Raw genomic sequence first — 21,346 nt, forward strand, 5'->3', positions numbered from 1 at the left:
CCGCTCATCTCTCCGTGATCGCCATAAGGAAGGGCGTGGGAACCACTTTGGTTATTACGAAGTACGTTAGAACGCTTCTCTATGCACAAGTTCCGATCCCCTCACAAGCCTACGCATTGGTATTACCTGATTAAGCTGGTGAGAAGACACTCCTGATCTTTGATTGATCGACTTGGATGCGGCGCTTCACAACTGAAATTGTTCTGAAAAACGTCTCTTCCACGTCTTTTCTTACGATCAAGGAGAGAAGAGCAGAACCACCCTGAACCACCCCTCATCCCACGATCTACAATCTTAACTCTAGATTTTCTGTGAATCCCTTCACCACGTCAGATTCGTAGTATTCTGCTTTTAGATTGGTGTAAAAGTAATGCAGAGTTTCAAATTTTCAATTTTGAAACAATCTAAGAATCATTGTTTTTCTTATTATTTACAACATTCAAACTTCAGCTTCAAATATTCCAAGTCCGTTATTATATGGCATGATTCTCATGACATTGCATACATATTTATTTGTATTCAGATGCATTTATAATTTACCACGTCTGTGGAAATTATCCATAATAGGGAAAAATTATGCAACTTTTGGAAATTAGGCCATTCAGACTACACGTTGTGCTCACTTGGTTATCCGTTAGTGGTCAATAGGAATTGAAACTAGTGACAGTTTTTGTAAAATTGAATTTGTGTTTTTTACGAGAAAAACAAAGACTTTTAAACTTTTTAAAAAGAACGAAGAAAGCGGTTCTTTTTGCGACTTGCGACGGGTCCACCGGGGTCTAATTACTATGAATACTAATTCCTTAATTACTATGAATTCTGACTTTACAGAAATGTCACTTCCATTAATTTCTGATTAATTTTTATTAATTGATTAGAATGAATGCGAGCGAAAAGAACACCTCAAAAAATCCGATGTCCAGCTTTAGCCATTCGGACTGGTTTGGAATAATTGTTTGAAGTATCAGATTAAATTTTTGTCGTCTTTTCCGCAGCTGAATGCGGCGCGTGCACAGCTGTGGCGCATTGCAACTGAAATCGTCTCGTCTCTTCCAGTCTTGTTTCTTACGACGATCAGGAAGAGATGAGTGGAACCACCACTGATCCCACCATCTACAACCCGAACTCTAGATTTTTCACCACGTCAGGTTCGTGGTATGCTACCTTTAAATAGTGCTAACTGTTTCCGTGATCCAACGTAAAACTTTATTTTTATCGGTACGATGATGACGTCCGTTTCGTTTCAAGTCAGTACATCAGCATGCTAATAGCTGATTCATCTGTTCTGATTTTAAACTGATTAACAAGCTTGCAGCAAATAACACGAGAAGAGCCACGCAAAGCTTTGAATTAAGTGGTTGTAGATCAATAAGTTGTCTGGATTTAATTCAGAGTTAATTTTTTCTAGGAGAAATGCTGTACGATTCATCAGTGCAATGATGGCAAGTCGTGTTTCACAATATGATCTCTGGGAGGACTTGGTCCATCCTTTCTCAGATGATAAGGAGCCCTACGATAGTGTTGCTGTTAAAATCCGTGTCTCAAAGGCCACTTTTGCTTTCTGTTTGGCAAAATTACGACGGACGTAGTGCATACTCTTTCCGTCATCTGCAGCTTCAAGCATTTCCACGCTGACATGTACCTTGATAGTTTCAGCAACAGTCTCTCGATAGTGACAAAAATTCCAAGGAGGCAATAATCTCTCGATATTGTTAAAAGTCTCCACTTTCCTCATACAGCAATAAAGGTGTCCCACGGATCATATCCATTGTCAAAGTTCCCCATTGCAGTATCTTCCAGAAGTGCAATAATGTTCCGAACAAGTCCCACTTAATTGTGGTCCTAGGATCGTTTTGTGATCGTCGCGAATTTTCCTCCTTTCCCCATTGTACTGTTCAGCTTTCCTCATCTGTGAACAGCGGGTTTAAGTCGTCAGTTTTTCAAAAAAAAAAGTGGTGGGAAAGTGCGAGCAAGTTTGCAAAACTACACTATCTTACTGATTTTCTATGATGCGGTATAATTTAATGCTAATGTGGTTGTTAAATCCGGTTAATTCGCAGAGGATCATGCTTTAGTACATCTGGTTGTAGCACCCACATTTTGAATTACTATAAATTACTAAAGAGGAAACGTGGTCTAAAAGTGTATCGTGCATCTTTCAGTACTTTTGAAATGATGACTTTGAAACTCTGTTTGCGTTCCGCTTTGGTCTGTCTTGTCCCAGAATTGTGTGATTGTAGCGCAGCGCCTGTTACTGAATGGTAGGTAGTACCTAGAGCCAAAAAAACGCCTCTAGAGGAAATCAAGCGTAATTAATACAACGATTGCTTCACAAGTCACTGCATAGTATAGGCCGTATAAAACCTTTCACAATTCCGAATCGAAGTCGGCATTCCACAGAGGGATTGATTAGCGTTAGTACTTTATCTTTTATCACCTTCCCTTTCTATTTTCTTTGTTATGAGAACAGAATACGGAGCCTAATCTGTGTTCATAGTTTTTATTTGAATACAACACCTCACTACATTTGCAAAGCGAGTAAAAGATACGAAAAATTATCGCTTCGAAAAAGTGAAGAGTATTACTTGCATGACTTGTATGAGGAAAACACAAAAAACAATGTCTTTCAGCAGTGAGAACAATTTTATGGCCTCATAATTATCCTGTCGCTCCGCCATGGAATGTATGGCTCTCGGTGCCTCCGTGACCATATCCCTTTGGACCAAACAGAGCGCCATAGCATTGATTACAGTATGGTTTGCCCTCACGCTTAAACAGAAGATACATGACTAGAAACGGAGAAGACATGAATTTAACGTATTGGTGGTGCGTCGCAAGGAAGATTTCAACAACTCGGAAGTTGTGAGATACAAATCGCATACCTCAGAATGGCCGCCGGATGTTAAGGTTTTCTTGCAGGATTCATTAGTACACCGGAGGCATGGTCTGTGCCAATCTTTGCCGAGCGAGGTGACGCGCTCACCTGAAAAAAATGAGTGTTGTCGGGTCAAAACCGCTTAAATTGTGGTGCAATTGCGTGAGTGGTTGTGTTCAAAGTGAGCCGATGGGACCAATGATCAGCTTCTCATCCTAGTGGACCAAGCGAACAAAGATGAGCGCAAGCGCTTCCGCAATTGCGCCACAACTCAAGCCGATTTGAGCCGATTGGATTTACTACACAAAAAAGAACAATTATTCACTGTGAATCGCTTCTGAATTTTTTGAAAGCGAAGAGTTCAAGAGCGAAGAAGATCATGGTTTCAGAACTAGAAGAAATTACCGAAGTAAACCGGTTTGTTACAAGCTGGACAATTTGGCATTGGATGCGGTGACCACTCCGATACCTAAGACCTGGAAAAAATAGTCCCGGTTAGACATTTTGACACGAGAAAATATACATTCTGTTTGCTAACGAGGTTTCTAATGAGGATTGCTAAACATATTATAATAGATCAATTTCTATGGCACATACACAGTTGGCAGTGAGCACAGCTTCATGTTATTGATCGATGTGATTGATCTCAGTAACGCCCCAATCGGAAAAGCAAAGAAATAAACATTTTGGTGAAATTCTTCGAGAGCACTCAACTAATGTACGATAGCGCACATTTTACGGGTCGGGCATTAAAGCGCTTCTCAGTGGTTGTGGAAAGGTAGCCATTACTGTAGTTGTCTTCGTCGTCATGGAATTGGCTAATATAAGCATCTTCATTGCAACGAAAACTAAGACATTCGAAAAAATCTAATAAAAATTTCCACTTTCAAACGAGAGATTTAGTGAATAGTAAAGTTTTCATCCGAAGGAGATGCAAACAATGAAAAATTCGAAGGATCTGTCGAAAGGACTTCCAGAGGATATTCTGGGATATTTTTAGAAGACGTTATGGATATAGAAATGGAGGAAAACTATGTTCAAAAACAACCTAAGTTTGAAAAATGCGCGTCTTGCACAAACATTGTTCGAAGTCTACATTATCTCTGCGAAAAAAAAATGAAAACACAGGAACTGGTTTCCCGGGAACATGTTAGACAATAATTCAAGGAAGACGCCTACAGGTTGTTTTAAACTCAAAATTCGGAGTAAGGCATCCTCAAGACCATAATAGTATCAAATTTCTTTCCATTTCGCTCCTCCTTATAAAGCGACAAGATCACACGACCAAATTACAGTACTGATTTAAGAAGAAAGTCATCAGATATCATAGACATATCAGTACAAATCTATTGATAAAGGTCTTAGAGAATGGAGTCGTCTACGAGTGACACGTTTTCACTGTTGGCAACAATAGAATAGATAAAAATTCCTCTAAGGGAACAAAAAAAAACGAATTAGTGTGTTCCTAAACTGCATACAAGTGTCTGGGGTGCACAAAACGTCACACACAGGTACGAGCAGGAATTGATTTATAGATCAAATAATAACATGATCTGCCCACCATGTTTCTGACCACTCATCCTTTTTTCGAGATGGTTATTTTTCTGGTAAAAAAAAGAAATTGGCTTAAATCCACATAATTATATATGTCCAATATATCCGAAACCCAATCCCGTGCTGCAGTAAAAGACATCAATAAATATATGAATTATGTACAAGTAGTAAGTATGTAAGTAGTATTAATATATGAGTAAATATAGAGCAGGTGTAGCGCAATCGGTAAAAGGTCCGCTTTGACTGGACGATTGATTGATGGTTCGAATCCGCCCTAGTGGTCACCAAGCCCTTCATTTGTCCGCGGTCGATAAATTGGTACCAGATGTGTCTGAGGACATAAAAACACTGACTGATTCATCGACTAACCCTACCGAGTGATTTGGCGCATCCCAAACGGGTTGATCAACGCCAGACACTATTTCTACTTGATCCTTTACAAGTATATAGAAATTGTATTTGAACTATGTATGATACATACAACCTTCATTATCCTAAGAATTATGTCAGTGTTTTGTTATAGTGTGCCTGCGAGGTTTTTAGGTGGAACGTTTATTTGCCTGACGTTTCGGCTTTTTCGCCGTCCTCAGAGGCCTAAATAGAGGATGACTGGAGTAATGCTACGTTTATCCCGTCAAGTGCCACACCACCCTGGGTCAGTGTTTCGATAATCGTTCAGGGTAGTGAAAACAGAAACCCCTATACATTGAAAATGGAAAAATACGTGTTGCTCCACCGGATGTGGCGCGGCTGGTTGCACGCACTTGTCACTCAGTGTACCAGCGAATGAGTATTACTGCGTGTAGATCACCAGCGACGATATAGATGATTTGATCTACACACAGAATATCAGGCGGTTGGTTATAGGTCACAGAGCGGTACAACTGGCAAGAACTCATTTGCTATCGACAAGCATTCATTCCTATTCTTCATTGAAGGGTTTCTTTTAAGAATCCAAAACGCCTCCAACGTCTTCCTTGCCGATATTTCTATTTCGTGAGCCAGTATAACGCATTTCACATCATAATCGTTTCCGTTTTGGGCCTCATCTCTGTGCCTTCCTAGTGGTGTTATCAAACTTTTTCGTCGTTTTCCTGCCATGTGTTCATTTATCCTCACTCCAACATTTCTACCGGTCTCCCCAATGCAAGTTGCATTGCACATCAAGCACTCAATCTCATATATTACCCCTATTTGTGCGCAGTCGCCTGTTTTTCCGTAAGGACAAGTAACACATCTTTCACAGATGCAGTATCTATCATGTAGTCTGTTTCTAACAAGCTGGCTTTTGATGTTTGCATTTGGGATATTTACCAATATCACGTCATCTTGTAATTGTGCTTGGATAATGCTGCGCTGAACAGCGGCACTGACATTGTCAGAGATAAAAGGAAGACAAAGAGAAATTTTGTTTTCGCGCGGAACATTGCTATTTACAGTGTGGGTTCCTTGGTAATGCGGACGTACTGTATGGCCATTAGCACACGCAATTTGCGAGGCTAGCCTTCGTGATTCGTGTCATTCTTGGTTGCCAGTGCATACTTCACTAGCGGTTTTGAATCATATTACGAATCACTGCACGTTTTACTGCAGTCGGATGTGCAGATTTGGCGTGCGATATGTGATGTTCTTGCAACTTTCTTTGTGATACCACTTTACTCTAATAATGCCGTTGGAAGTACTTATTTGTGTGTTGAGGTAAGCCATGCTTCTTTCGGGGTTTCTCGTGTGAGTCTTATATATTGCGATTGTTGGTTGAGTGAGTATTCGGAAACACTCGTCCATTTAGGACTGTGTTAATGTCATGATGCAACAGTCGTCAATATATCTGCAATACATTATTGGTCTACGCGAAAGCACTGGTTCTTCGATTCTGCTCATGAAGCAGATCGCCAGTACTGGTGCTAATCGTTGACCCATTCATTGCTAGCCCTCTCAGTTGCGCGAAATAATTTCCTGACCACCTGAAGATATTGCAATTCAGCCATTCCTTGATAAGTGTTATTATGCGAGATTTACTTAGTCCATATGTTTCCAAGGTGTTACCATATAAATCTATCATCTCAGAGAGAGCTTGCAGCGCCTCACTGTTTTTTACATTTGTGTAGAGTAAGGTTACATCAAAGGACTCTATAACGCAGTTGCCCTCAACTCTCGCATTGCGTAATCGGTCAGTGCAAACGCTTGAATCATGTATGGATGTCCATGGGAAAATCTGCTGGTCTTGACGAACGATTTGTAAGCCGCCTCAAGCTTGACAAACCGACCTGCCCTGTGTTCTATAGTCTCATTAAAACGCATAAGCTGAAACCCGATGAGATCAACTCAACATCAGCGGCAACATTCAAAATCCGACCAATAATAAGTTGTGTGGGAGGACCAACGGATCGAATTTCGTGGTTCCTTAATAAAATCGTGAGTCAAATTTTGCCTAAAATACCATCTCATTTGTCGAACACGCACCATTTCCTTGAGCGATTACGCCATGCGAGAGTTGAGGGCAACTGCGTGATAGAGTCCTTTGATGTAACCTCACTCTACACAAATGTAAAAAACAGTGAGGCGCTGCAAGCTCTCTCTGAGATGATAGATTTATATGGTAACACCTTGGAAACATATGGACTAAGTAAATCTCGCATAATAACACTTATCAAGGAATGGCTGAATTGCAATATCTTCAGGTGGTCAGGAAATTATTTCGCGCAACTGAGAGGGCTAGCAATGAATGGGTCAACGATTAGCACCAGTACTGGCGATCTGCTTCATGAGCAGAATCGAAGAACCAGTGCTTTCGCGTAGACCAATAATGTATTGCAGATATATTGACGACTGTTGCATCATGACATTAACACAGTCCTAAATGGACGAGTGTTTCCGAATACTCACTCAACCAACAATCGCAATATATAAGACTCACACGAGAAACCCCGAAAGAAGCATGGCTTACCTCAACACACAAATAAGTACTTCCAACGGCATTATTAGAGTAAAGTGGTATCACAAAGAAAGTTGCAAGAACATCACATATCGCACGCCAAATCTGCACATCCGACTGCAGTAAAACGTGCAGTGATTCGTAATATGATTCAAAACCGCTAGTGAAGTATGCACTGGCAACCAAGAATGACACGAATCACGAAGGCTAGCCTCGCAAATTGCGTGTGCTAATGGCCATACAGTACGTCCGCATTACCAAGGAACCCACACTGTAAATAGCAATGTTCCGCGCGAAAACAAAATTTCTCTTTGTCTTCCTTTTATCTCTGACAATGTCAGTGCCGCTGTTCAGCGCAGCATTATCCAAGCACAATTACAAGATGACGTGATATTGGTAAATATCCCAAATGCAAACATCAAAAGCCAGCTTGTTAGAAACAGACTATATGATAGATACTGCATCTGTGAAAGATGTGTTACTTGTCCTTACGGAAAAACAGGCGACTGCGCACAAATAGGGGTAATATATGAGATTGAGGGCTTGATGTGCAATGCAACTTACATTGGGGAGACCGGTAGAAATGTTGGAGTGAGGATAAATGAACACATGGCAGGAAAACGACGAAAAAGTTTGATAACACCACTAGGAAGGCACAGAGATGAGGCCCAAAACGGAAACGATTATGATGTGAAATGCGTTATACTGGCTCACAAAATAGAAATATCGGCAAGGAAGACGTTGGAGGCGTTTTGGATTCTTAAAAGAAACCCTTCAATGAAGAATAGGAATGAATGCTTGTCGATAGCGAATGAGTTCTTGCCACTTGTACCGCACTGTGACCTATAACCGTCTGATATTCTGTGTGTAGATCAAATCATCTATATCGTCGCTGGTGATCTACACGCAGTAATACTCATTCGCTGGTACACTGAGTGACAAGTGCGTGCAACCAGCCGCGCCACATCCGGTGGAGCAACACGTATTTTTCCATTTTCAATGTATAGGGGTTTCTGTTTTCACTACCCTGAACGATTATCGAAACACTGACCCAGGGTGGTGTGGCACTTGACGGGATAAACGTAGCATTACTTCAGTCATCCTCTATTTAGGCCTCTGAAGACGGCGAAAAAGCCGAAACGTCAGGCAAATAAACGTTCCATCTAAAAACCTCGCAGGCACACTATAACAAAACACAGACAGAATATGCCAAGGTTTCAAGACAAAAGAACATTCGAACTCCTAAGAATTATACTTGAGGGTAATTTTTTCAATGCATTGAAAAGAAGACTCTCCAGAACAGCGGTACCGTATCTTTTTCTAAAAGGACGCGCTCTTTCACTTTCTTTCTTGTGCATATTCGTCAACAAACTTTCATTGGGTTTTCTTTCTTTGATTTTTGATTTTTCTGATTAATATTAACTTAATTGTAGTTGCGATTAAAAGAACCTTTTCTGAGAAAACGAAAGAAAAATCAAACAACACTTACACGTACATGGGGTTTCTAGGCGGAATCTGTGGGGCAATAAGATTCGTATATGGAAACTTTTGGTCAATTCACGTTTATTTTCATCTTTAAGACTTTAGGAAGTGGAAAATACGAACTAAAATATTCAGATATGGTGAATAGCTACGAATACGCCCGAGCTCTTCTGAGAAAGTTTCATGAGTTAAAAGCATCACCCCCGAATCTTGGGTGGTACGCGTTTCAGGTGGGTTATGCACATACTGGGTCGTAGATTGTGGGAAGAGGGTGATTCTGTCCATCTCTTCCTAATCGCCGTAAAAAACGGCCCGGAAGATGCGGCGCGTGCACAAGGCTGGCCCGCTCCAGTAGAACTCGTTGTAGAAAATAGCGCCCCGCAACGCTCGCCAAGCCTGCCTAGATCAAAGACAGTCGAGCATGAGCAAATAAGGAAGTGCTGGCTTCCTTGCTTTGCTCGGCTGAGGACGCAAATCCGTTGAAACGGCATATGTTGTCTGATACATTTATTACATAACATATGAATGAAATTTATATTTATCCTATACATTGACATCGAAAAAAACAGGAAAATGTTGACGCAACTAAATACTGCAATAGACATACTAAACTAGAAGAAACTGCACAAACACATACAGTATTAGGGAGTAAACGGCTAATTTAGACATTCCTCAAAACATTTTGTCAAATTTGAGAGTAGTAATACCACTTAAATATCCAAGGCCCACTGTTAAAACACGGGTATGATATTTGGGAGCAAACTTTTTCGCAAGGGATAAAAACCGTCGAAACTGCCAGAAGAAACCAAGCGTTCTTGGTCACATAGTCAGAACTTCGACTTTAGATAAGAAGCGGCGATAAAACTTTTGGAATGGGCCAGATAGCAATCCCTAGGGCTTTTTTTCTCGACGAATGTACTAAAACTTAGCAATTAGAATACGTAACTCGTTAAAATGAGCTGTTAAGCCGACGGACAATGCCTTCGTAGAGAAGTTCGCCTCCAAATGAAGCCCGATTTCACAGCGCACTGCATTGGAGAACGAACAAAAATGAGAACGGTGACTCATCCTAAGGCAGTGCTATAAGCAGTGGGACGACGTCAGCTGCCTTCATCGCTAGCCCGACAATGGACATTGTAATATGCCGAGTGCATCGAAAAGAAAAAAGAACTCTGTTAGTTCTTCTGCCCGTTTTACTCTTTACCACGATTTTTTTTTACCACGATAAGAACTTTCGCAAGTTCTATTCTTTGGTGTCAATAACAAATAGAATAAACCACTTTTTTTCTCGAAAAATCACGCCTAGCGCGTTAAGGCTGGGCACTGATGAGAATCAGAAATCCATCAGAAACCGCGCTTCTATTCACGTCTACTGTAGCCACGAATGCGCAGAATACGTGAGCGCGGTAGGACCCTCACTCAACGCCGCTCTCGAGCCGACCACTTTGAGCATAGCTGCGCCGCACTGATGCGCTCGATGTCACTTGCGAGCGGTTGAAGACTCCGACTCTTCGGACGAAGTCCAACCACTTACGGTATATTACTCCATAGACTCAGCTGTTTCGACAGGGCACAATGAATTAAGAAAGCGAAAGGAAGCATAGAGCCACACTAATTCTGACAAGAAAACTTTTTGGTGGTACGACATGGTTCTGGACCACCGCCCGTTACTGTTCGATACTATTCGTTTGCCTTTTAGACCCAACCATTACGAAATGAGAAAAAATGCTCATAATGATTTCTGCTGGAGGAATTAAAGACGGTGTCACAGATAACGTCAGTCGTTAGCGAATTTTTCTGAATCTGAATGTGCTATAATGTACAGGATGCAAGTATGGCTTGATGTGGCACAAAATCCGTTCATTTTTGCAAAATGTTGTTCAGAAAAAAGTATTAGTTCAAAACAAAGAACAATAAAGAGTGATAAAGCTGCAGTACGAAAGTACTTGGGTGATATGCATGGTGATTTACATGAATTGATATGCAGAAGCAGTAAAAAAAAAGTTTGGAAAATCACTGCGGAGATATTTAAGAACTTGTTTTTGTTGGCGCAAATCGGGCTGCCTGTGGAGTTCCGGCAGCGATGGTGAAACTCACGTGCACACGCAACCAAGTTCGCTTATACCGACCGAGCGCTGTGCCATGGCAGCAATCGAAAAAGGAGGAGTTTGCAACCTCGGATTGACACGAGGGGCAGGAAGTTACAAATACAGCGACCGTCCTGCTGCTCCATACTCGATTATCCAAACGTTCCACCTCTAGCCCTCTGCAGCGACGATGATTCTTCGCCGCACACACGGGTTTCGCTGGCACTGGTGGAACTCTGCGGATAGTTTCAGTTGAAAGTCGATATTCTCAACTACTGACTATTTTTCACATAACTTGTTTTTCAAAGCGAGTTCCTTTTGAATATTAAGCACATAATTCATGGAATGTTCCAAACGTATTAGTTGTTTCTTTCACGTTGTCTGCTCCTACCCCTCACTTGGTATCCTAGGGTTATAAAAAACAATGGCTCTTTCTTTGGAAAACAATCGTACTTGAGTTGTCATCACGCATCCGTCGCAAAATTCGACAGATTCTGCACGAAGAGACTATGGAAACGTTGCATGCGTATTACTGAAGTGATTAGTGCATGTGGTAGCATTTATCAACTGATTCTCATTGATCTTGAATTATTGACAAACGATGATCTCATCTATCAGTAGATTTATTTTCAGATTATTGATGGGCGATTAACTCGCACAACCTTCCGCAATTTTCCTCGTATTATGCTATTTAACCCCTATTGAAGCAATAGTGCAGAATGCTGTCATTCGTAGTAAATTCCCTTTTTCTGTGAAGAAGAATGTTGTTTATATTGCGGCTTACAAAAAGGCATGAAAATTTAGGAGTATTTTCATAAATACTGTCTTTCCTCACAAGGTTGAGATTTCTCCTACTTCCTCTTATAAGTTTGTTTAAGTTAAAAAGTAGTGAATCGTGACGGTTAAGTTTGGTTGATGCATGATATATTTCCGAAACGAAAATGAAATCCTTAGTGCCAAATAGTTTTAAGAATTTCAACTTTCCAGGTGGTAATTGGAAGCTGACAAAAAATGCATTTCTGCTCCATGAAATCCAGTTTTGCTACAAATCATAGGATTTTAATCGCATAGTTTTAAATCCGAACCATGAACGAACTGGCGAACAACGATTTTGTTCAATAACAGCCACCACCGAAAACTATGTAAATCTAAAGGCGTGGAAGGAAAGAAAAATCGAACAGTGCACAGAACAGTCTTTCAGCCACAATCCCGGCTGTTCTGTTTATTCATGAAATGATCTCCTTAGATGGTCTCAATAGACAGATTCAGGAAAATGTTGAAGCAGTTAATGTCGTATAAGTTTTACGTAGCATGGCGAGGGAGTGAACATTTCAAGGATAATTGCAGATCCGGAGGAAAGGAACCGTCGCCTTCTACTCTGGAGGTAACTAAAGCTGTTGAATCCAATCTTTTGCAACTTTCCTCGCATTATGCTGTTAAAACCATGTCGAACCAAGAGAGCAAAATGCTGCCATTTGTAGAAAATTTGCTTTCACTTTCACTCTCACTTACCAATGAATTCGCACTTTTCCTGAAGACTTTATTCTACTTTCATCTGCACTGTCCAACCATATATGAGGGAAAATAGCTGCAACTGCTATAAGCGGCACATTTATGGATGTACACAGGCTACGATGCGTCGCGGTCGTTGGAATGGGTGCGGATTATGTACGCACGGCTCCATTACATCAGCTACAGAACATAGCACAAATGTCACGGTACCTGTAGTGTTAGTGCTAAAACGACACTAATGCATCATAAAACATTTCGCTTATCTTTCCAGTCCGGAACCATTCCGGATTTTATTCTTTTGTGACTATCTTCTGCTTTGTTTCTCTGAAATCACAGCAGATCAGCCGGTGTTTTGTGCGTATGTATGTGGTTCGTGCACTGAAATTTTCTGGCATGTATCTATCTGGCACTTTTGAAAGAAACGTGGAAGAAAAGATGACATTTTACTTGGTTCGATGTGACTGATTCATAGGAATTTGTTTAATGAATTCCAATTTTCGTTAACCCATCCATATCACAATACCCTTTTATGATTTACTGCATATTTTCTGGCATGTATCTATCTGGCACTTTTGAAAGAAACGTATGCATATTTAAAAAAAAATTTCCATGATAAGTAATAGGAGCTCTTGAACAGTTATGGGACATTCACAATAGCACGTATAGTCTACAGTACACTGTCCAAAAATTTTTTTTTTTGCATAAGACAGTCATTCCCTTTGATTGCACTTATGCAACACATGAAATGAGACAACAATTCTGTGCAGTTGCGAGGACAAAATTTTCGATGTTGGGATCTCTGCACAAGTAGAGAGGTTTGAATTTTTAAGTGTAACCACGCTCAGTTTCCCCACAAACATAGAAGAACGGAGGTATAGTAGCGCTGCGTGCTTTTGTTTTTCCCAACAATGCAACTTGAAACGCGATAAAAACTCGCCGAAGTCCAGCTTTCACGAGGTCCCACTAATAGAACTCAAACATGTAAGCAACGAAAACTGTTTCTAGCCGCCAAGTAGCGGACCTGTTCCCGTGCTATAGCGTCCTACAACTCGTAATAAGTTGCATCGTTGGGGACAAAAGCACACAGATTTACTGCACGCGCTTATTGATTTGTAGGACGAATTGAGCGTGGTCGTTGTCGTAGACGTGGACTACACCCCAATCTTCATCTACTCGTGCTGAGACCTCAACATCGTGAATTTTGTCATAGCCTTCTTGCTGCCAATTTACAGGTAATGCACTACTATGTAGAGCGATGAGCTGCGCTGCATACACCTAGAAATTCTTAACGATTCCTAACCATTTCCATTGACGAAATCAATGGTTTTCTGCAACTGCGAATATGACGATACTGCGCAAGTAACAGATGAAGTGCGAATAGTTATAGAATCTATAAAGGGAAGGAAAAACATCAGTTATTTCTGGAAAGCCTTCCTTGAACTAAAAACAACTCCTGAACTATTGCAGAAGCATGAGACACCAAAAGCAGAAGTTCATGTATTTCTTGCCATTGAAAATGTGGTTAATAATGAATCATTACAGTAATGTAGATGGATCGTGAAGGTTCTATGTTAAGGAAATAGATCGTTTCCGCTGTTGCCAGCCGAATAATGCTTTCATTGTGATTCAGACGGATCGTGTTTACATTTTCGCGCCTACCACGAAATGTCTTAGTCAACACAACGAACAGTCAGCCATGCAACGCTAAAAGCCATGTGAAAATTAAAAGTTGTTCCTGAGGTCAGAAGCTTGTGAAACACAGGGGAAAATGCGTGAATCATTGTTTAAAACAAATAAGATACCCTCATAATAAATATGTAATCCGTTATAACACATATAGTATCTACAATACGAATTTTACCACGAGAAATTGCAGCAATCTTTATATCGTAATAGTAATAGTAAAGTCTCCTGTCACTGTCACTCCTTCCGCAAAAAAAAATGTCCGTTTAGTTCTTCTGAGACCACGTAGAAAAATTAACCAATAGCAGGTTCTAGAGCAGAGGTTGAAATTGAAAAGGAAGAAAAAAGTTCTGAAAGTTGTAGCAAATTTTCATGCTTGTTTGTTCTTTATTTCTTGACGTTTGTTCTTTGTTATTAGTGCTTCCTTCCTTTTTGCCTTCCTAACTTTATCGCTAAATCACAATTTTTATTCTCACCACAGCAGTCTCATTTGTGGAAAAATTTTCAAGATTTTGAGAAATTTTACTTTTCTATGATTTATTATTCCCTGAAGTTCAGCAAATCCGAAACCCTTTGTGTTCCATCGCTTATGAGTGATGATTTTAAGGATGGTAACTGAAGGATTACCACCATTTTTTTACGCTATGATTTCATGAGAAATTTTTCACGTAGAATTTATACTCCACTGACTTCCAGTCTCCTTTGCTACTCTTGGTTTGATTACTAGAGGGTTTTTCTTCCAAAAATAACAACAGATCAAAAATATTCTCCGAACAAATTCCGAAGTTAAAGAAATTGGGCAACGAGACTACCATTTACGAACTGGCAATCTCGTAAATTTAAAATTCATGTATATGTATACATAGGTAGATGCAACACAAAGTCAAAACATAAATATTGTCAAAAGTTCTCACATTTCTTGTGATTCACCGGTAGGTCATCTTTCAAAATATGTTCTTTTTTCTGTGGACGTGGAGAGCATCTCTGAGCTGTGCCATAAAAATACGTGCTGTCGTTAAAGATTTAATGCTATAGAGACGAGTTAGAAAAGACAGCCAAGGAAAAACCCAGCGAGGTCTAGCTTTTGTCTCATTACTCGGGTGGAACTTCCCCTCTCCCTGATCTAGGCCAATCAGCCAGCTTCCTTACGTTCCGCTTTGGAATGTTCATCTATTACGAACTAAGACATGTGTCGCAGTGGAGAAGATTTATGATTCTCAGTCGAAAGAAGCGTGCCGCAAACGGACGAGATCGCGTCTTACTGATACCGTCAGCACAATGATGGAACGCTTCCGATGGTCATCGAAGCAACTCTGACGAAATTTTGCATTTTCTTACGAAATTTTGGGCTGGTCTCCTTCTCTAGCGGGATTTCCAGGCGTTATCTAGTAGAGGAAATAGTACTTCGATGTTATTTTTTTAAAAGAAACTTTGAAAGAAAAGTAAGCTTGCGAAAACTCTAAGACAGCCTCTGAATAGAGGAAGATGAGAAGAATTGAAGAAAGATGAGAAGAATTGAGGTGTTGAGGGTCAAATAGAGGTAAGGGTGGAGGAAGTTGAGGGAGCACATACTTCCCATACTTACTTCAACTTCCTCCACTCTTACCTCTATTTGACCCTCAACACTTCAATTCTTCTCATCTTCTTCTTCACGAGGTGCTTATCACTGCTAGAAAAACAAGAAAAGCGAAAAAAGTGAACGAACAAATAACAAACAGATAAATGGCTGCTTGAATTCGCAATAAATGAAGATTGCGTGCTCTGATGAGTGTCAAGACTGTGGATACTGTCTCAATAGCTTTCGCCTCTGTTCACTTTAACGTTCTGCACGAAAGTAACAAAGCAAAACGGAAGTAACAGTTAAACAGTAATACACACATATATTCCTGAACAAAGAGAAGATCAACAGCAGTAAATAATAATTGTGAAAATTCTCTAAATTCCTTTTTAAAAGCAGCAATCGATTTGAAACGAGTCAAGTGAGTCATCATAAAACGAGCAGAATCGACTGGCTTAACCTGTAAACCCCCGAGTTCTTTGAAGACAGTTTGACAAAATAATCGACTAAATACCAGAGAAAGGTCAGTTATCCTTGCGACTGAACACTCGGTTCGTTTGTTAATCCACGCATGTTAATCCATGTTTCTGTTGGAATATTTCGGGAACTTTAGCAGCAAATATTATTTACTCGTTTATGTTTTTTTTTCCCGGAATATTCAGCTTCACTCATTGACACCGTCACATTATGATTTGGGAACCATGAATATGTTTGAACGAAATATATCACCATGTTCTAGACAAAGCAAATTGTGCAGCGACAGAAAATTGATCTTAAAAAAATTTAAGGAAATATAAAAACAAAAGTTGCAAAACTGACTTTTTTGGCGCAGATCACGATTTGAGTCACAGCATTCAAACCTCCTGATGTTTCACTCCACCGCCTTCTCCCTTCAAAAAATCCTTCAAAAACCAAGATATTTCTGAATTTGTAACCCTTATTTTTTGTGCTTAAAGGCATTACACCACGAATCTGGGGTGGTACGGGTTTGAGGTGGGTTATACCTATACAGGATCGTAGACTGTGGGAAGAGGGTGATTCCGTTCATTTCTTCCTAATCGCCGTAAAAAACGGTCCTGAAGATGCGGACCGACGCGCTTCAATACAACTCTTCGTAGACAACAGCGGCCCGGACGCTCGGACCCTCACTTCCGGACCGTTTTTTTACGGCGATTAGGAAAAGATGAACGAGATTCCACCAGTTTCTGCAAGCTACGATCACGTATAGTCTTTGACCATCGGAAATCCATATCGCGTCAGATTCGTGGGTGATGCCTTTAAGCTAAAAGCCCGAAGATAAAAAATCATCAGTGTAGAGATTCCAAAAAGGATAGAGGAACTACATTTTTAATTAAATTTTTTACGAACCATATTTTGCTCGGTTAAGGACGCATATCCTGTGAAACGGCGTTATGTTGTATGATACATTTATTACATAGCGTTTGAGTGAAAATATTTATCCTATACATTGATATCGAAAAAAAGAGGAAAATGTTGACGCAACTAAATACTGCAATAGACATACTAAACTAGAAGAAACTGCACAAACACATACAGTATTAGGGAGTAAACGGCTAATTTAGAAATTTCTCCAAACATTTTGTCAAATTTAGGAGTAGTAATACCAATTAAATATCCAAGTATACAATATATCGTCTGTTTACACTGATACAGGAAGAGATGAACAAAATTACCCTCTTCCCCACAATCTACGACCCCACATAGGCATAACTCACCTGAAACCCGTACCACCCCAGATACGGGGGTGATGCCTTTAAACTTTGCTTAGTGGTTAAGCAAAAAAAAAGAAATTTCTTGTGTTAAGGAAGTCAAGTCAAATCAAGTGTTAAGGAAAGTCCCCATTCTCCTAACACTTCGCCAGTTCGTGTGACCTGACGTTGTGTCGTTTTTCCGTCCAGATGTGCACTAACGTTTTTGTTTACGGTAATTCGAGACATCCACGACGTGCTGACGACGGGTGCATAATTTTCACACCATACCACGTATTGTTTCCGCTGGGCCACGCCTAATTGCACTAATTACTGGGATCAGGAGATGATTTGCTTAGTCGCCGACGAATCAGCGAGATTACGCGTCCCCAAAAAATACATGAGGACAGAAGATCAGTTTTGTTCTCAAACGATTTGGTGTCATGCCAAAAATGTGAATCCATAAAAGAAGCCTATCATTTTTTTAGTGCACTTGTGATACTTAGTGTCAGTGTCACCCATTCTTCCATAATCTCTACGTTAGAGACGCAGAAAAGATAAGGGAATTATAGAAATATCAACAAATTGCCGAGCTATGGGAAGGTTTGCTGAGAGTTTGATCAGAAGATGAGGAATTGGAAAATTAAACGACGACAAATGCATATAAACCTGAAATTTGGTACAATGTTAGTAATTTCGTTGTTGTTGTTGTTTTCCATGGAAACTACCAAGGGGAACTATTGAATCTGCTATTGTATCACTGTAATTATAGTACTGGCTTGAAAACTAAAGCGAAGCAAGTGGAAAAGCGTCAAAGTTTGAATGAAATTTCAAACGGTAGGGACTAATAATTGTCTGACAATTTACTACTACTATCCTATTAAAACAAACGTGAAGGAGGAAAAATGGCATGAAGAAGTAACAAAGAAATAACGAAACTGTCTGTACTTAAGTTAGAAAAAAAGCTTGAAAGTAGCGTCCACATATGTAGCCAGTAGCAGAAAAATCGAGCATATTCCACGAAAAAAGCAAATGTTCAATATTTTGGAATAAGTAATTCCTTTCAAGTTTCTGCGTAGAAAATGCAAAAACGGTGTTACACTCATTGAAATAATACTAATAAAATAGAAATATACTTGAAATAATAAATTGAAGTACTTGAAGTGAAAAGAAAATCTTCAACTGAACTAACTACGGAGCGGGAAACGTGTGCATTCGTTTCTGGTGACAAAACTGCGCTGAAAATCGACTGAGTCATAAAGTAAGTCCCGATACCGAAACACCGCTTTATAATGAGTGTTTGCACAGCAGATTTCGATTTGCAGCAAAAAAATATGCTTGCACTGGGTACTATGTATTTTAGGTTTTGGCGCTGCCATCGATTTCATAATTTTCCAGATAATGCCTGGGTCTCTTGTACGTAGAATAACAAAGACCGTATCATGGCGCATAATTCATAAGACTATCTATAAAAGATCCTGACATTTTCCTCAAGATGACTAACCACTCCCAGCAGTTGGCGTTGGCCCGTGCCATAGAGTGCTATAGTTTCTCAATACTCCCCCGGGACTTCCGGACATTTAATTCGAAATTTGACATCGCTCCTAATCGCTAAGACAAAGTGTGTCCCCACGGAACCGTTTGTCATCATAAGTGTGACGAATTGCGATGGAATCTCGTGATACTAAAGGGTTTTACAGCTTCGGGCACTCTGAAATTCCCTTGACGCGAATATCATTAGAGTATGGTGTTCAGTTGCAAGTAAAACAACACAAAATAAAATGACGCTTGTAAAACCATATTTCGAAAATTTTCGATAGCAAGTGAAACTTTTGCTCTCCTCAGACTCCTCAGGTGACAAACTCTTTTGAACTTAAGAGAAAGCCAGAAAAATAGAAAACTTTTGAAATGTCGATATGCAGTTTTGATAGTTTCACATGAAATAAAACACAGCATAAACAAATTTCAGTTCACCTATCGAAGAATGACTTCACATTTTCTTACGATATTCGAACTTGAAACACAAGAACTTCAAATTGTGAGAATCCTTCGATAGTGAAAACCTTTAGAAGAGAGAGCTTTCAGCCGCACTATCCTTGGGAAAAATTTTGCAAAACGAAAGAAACTTTTAATAGCTTGATATAAAGTTTGGAAAACTTCGATGTGAAATGAAATACAGTAAAGACATATCTCTGCCCACTCAATAAACTAGCACCTTCCCCTTTTTCTGCAAAATTTCTATTTGGAGTGTTGCTTCTACTCATTAATTTTGCGTCCACTTTTTCGTGATCGTCGATGTCGCTACTGAATTCAAAATAGCAGAACGAATTTACCGGCCATCCGCGCGCACTGCTAACGCCTGATGACGCCGGGCACTCGGAAGTCCACGCTAGAGCACTTGAGCGTCATCAAGTGTGTAGGCTTCCAAAGATAAGAATTCAAAGGATGAGTTCCATCAAATGCTGAAAAGAGGTACTGGCATTTATCAATTTCTATTCCTGTATTTATGGGTGTATTTTCCTACTGTATCGGAGTCCAAGTGCAATATGACGCTACAAAAGACCAGGAAGTATAAGAACAATCAATTATTGTTGCATGGTCTGCCTTCGTGCGGTTACGATCGATCGAGGCCAAATTTCCAACCGACTGCGCTACACCCGACCCTTCTATGCGCCTATAGTTTTGATCACGAGAAAATGGTTGATATTACCGTAAGAAAACCACTTACTTATTGGAACAATTTTTATTGAAAAACTATTACATATTACGAATGATTATGACCACCGTTTGCTGTAACTTATGCCATTGTCAATTTTTAAAAGTTTCTGTTCAGTTATTGGGGAAATTTAGTTTGCCAGCCTTTCGCTTTTCCAATGGGATCAGAAAAATGAAAACACCAGAATTCCTACAAATCATTATTTGAAAAATGCAGTTCCTTTAAAATTACTTCTTAACTTTCCCTTTCTTCATCGCCCTCAGTGCCCTCCTGGTTTAGGAACGTGTGACCTTAAAATTAGCTTTTTACTTCTGATCGCGCATGAATTGCGCAATCCAGCCAATCACTGCCAGCGGCATTTTTTCATCTTTGCTCGCTAAATCACCAACGATTAATTACTACCTGCAATTACCGTCTAACACCGGAAATCTGCCGTCGTTTTCGACTGTGGTGCTCATCTACAACACCTGGAGAGCTATTAAGACAACCTTAGCCTTAGAGCTATTAAGACCTGTCTGAATCATATGTATGCAACTCAAGAAAACTCGTACATGCTATCCGAAGTAATACTTATTACTGTGACTTTCCAGAAATCGGAAAAAATTTCGAGGTTTGATGGGAAATTACAGTCATAGTCACTTCTTTTTTGTCTTGAAAAGAAAATATTGGAAAGTCCGTACCAAGCTGGAGCCACAGTCTCAAATTGAGCAGTTCAGTTCGCCTGTTCTGTAAAAAACCGATCGATATCACTGCGTAGCTATTTCTAAAGTTCACCGATATATAAACGATATCATCATTTAAAAAGTAAGTACCGCGCTCACACTAATCCTGCTTTAAAATCACGAATAAAAACGTAAATCAGTCTATGCTCTAGGAAGGAGCTCGTCTACGTACCGTACGTAGTCTTTAGTGTTCAACTCGAGCTGCCCGTCCGGCATAAACTCATCATGCAAGCACTTACTGTTTAACGACACCAATACGACACGAAAGTACCTCACTTCTTGAAATTAGATAGCATACTCGCGAACCACTCTCCTTCACAATGCAACAGTTTGAAAACTCTTTCAATCGCTTGAAAACGGATCTTATGTCGTCAATAACGATCCATATTTATTGTTACTCAGCCTCTGTACTAAATACCATGACTATATCGCTAAGATAACAAAAATTACTTATAAAGTAATCACACTGTTCACCGAATAACGAGCAGAAAAAGTACTGTACAAGAAAGCAGC

The 21,346-nt window shown here is 40.0% G+C and overlaps 2 protein-coding genes across 2 annotated transcripts; one reads left to right on the plus strand and one right to left on the minus strand.

Annotated features, from left to right (window-relative positions):
• Positions 1–2,658: 2,658 nt before the first annotated feature.
• Positions 2,659–3,320, minus strand: RB195_001627 (uncharacterized protein; the record flags this gene model as incomplete). Its single annotated transcript, XM_064198510.1, has 3 exons — positions 2,659–2,769; positions 2,883–2,983; positions 3,281–3,320. The coding sequence occupies 3 exons, from the start codon at positions 3,318–3,320 to the stop codon at positions 2,659–2,661; spliced, it is 252 nt and encodes an 83-aa protein (XP_064054391.1).
• A 9,266-nt stretch (positions 3,321–12,586) lies between these two features.
• RB195_001628 (uncharacterized protein) lies at positions 12,587–14,153 on the plus strand (the record flags this gene model as incomplete). Its single annotated transcript, XM_064198511.1, has 4 exons — positions 12,587–12,651; positions 12,717–12,814; positions 13,562–13,677; positions 14,076–14,153. The coding sequence occupies 4 exons, from the start codon at positions 12,587–12,589 to the stop codon at positions 14,151–14,153; spliced, it is 357 nt and encodes a 118-aa protein (XP_064054392.1).
• Positions 14,154–21,346: the final 7,193 nt, after the last annotated feature.

The sequence above is a fragment of the Necator americanus genome, chromosome IV (assembly GCF_031761385.1).
Source record: "Necator americanus strain Aroian chromosome IV, whole genome shotgun sequence".
Taxonomy (NCBI): domain Eukaryota; kingdom Metazoa; phylum Nematoda; class Chromadorea; order Rhabditida; family Ancylostomatidae; genus Necator; species Necator americanus.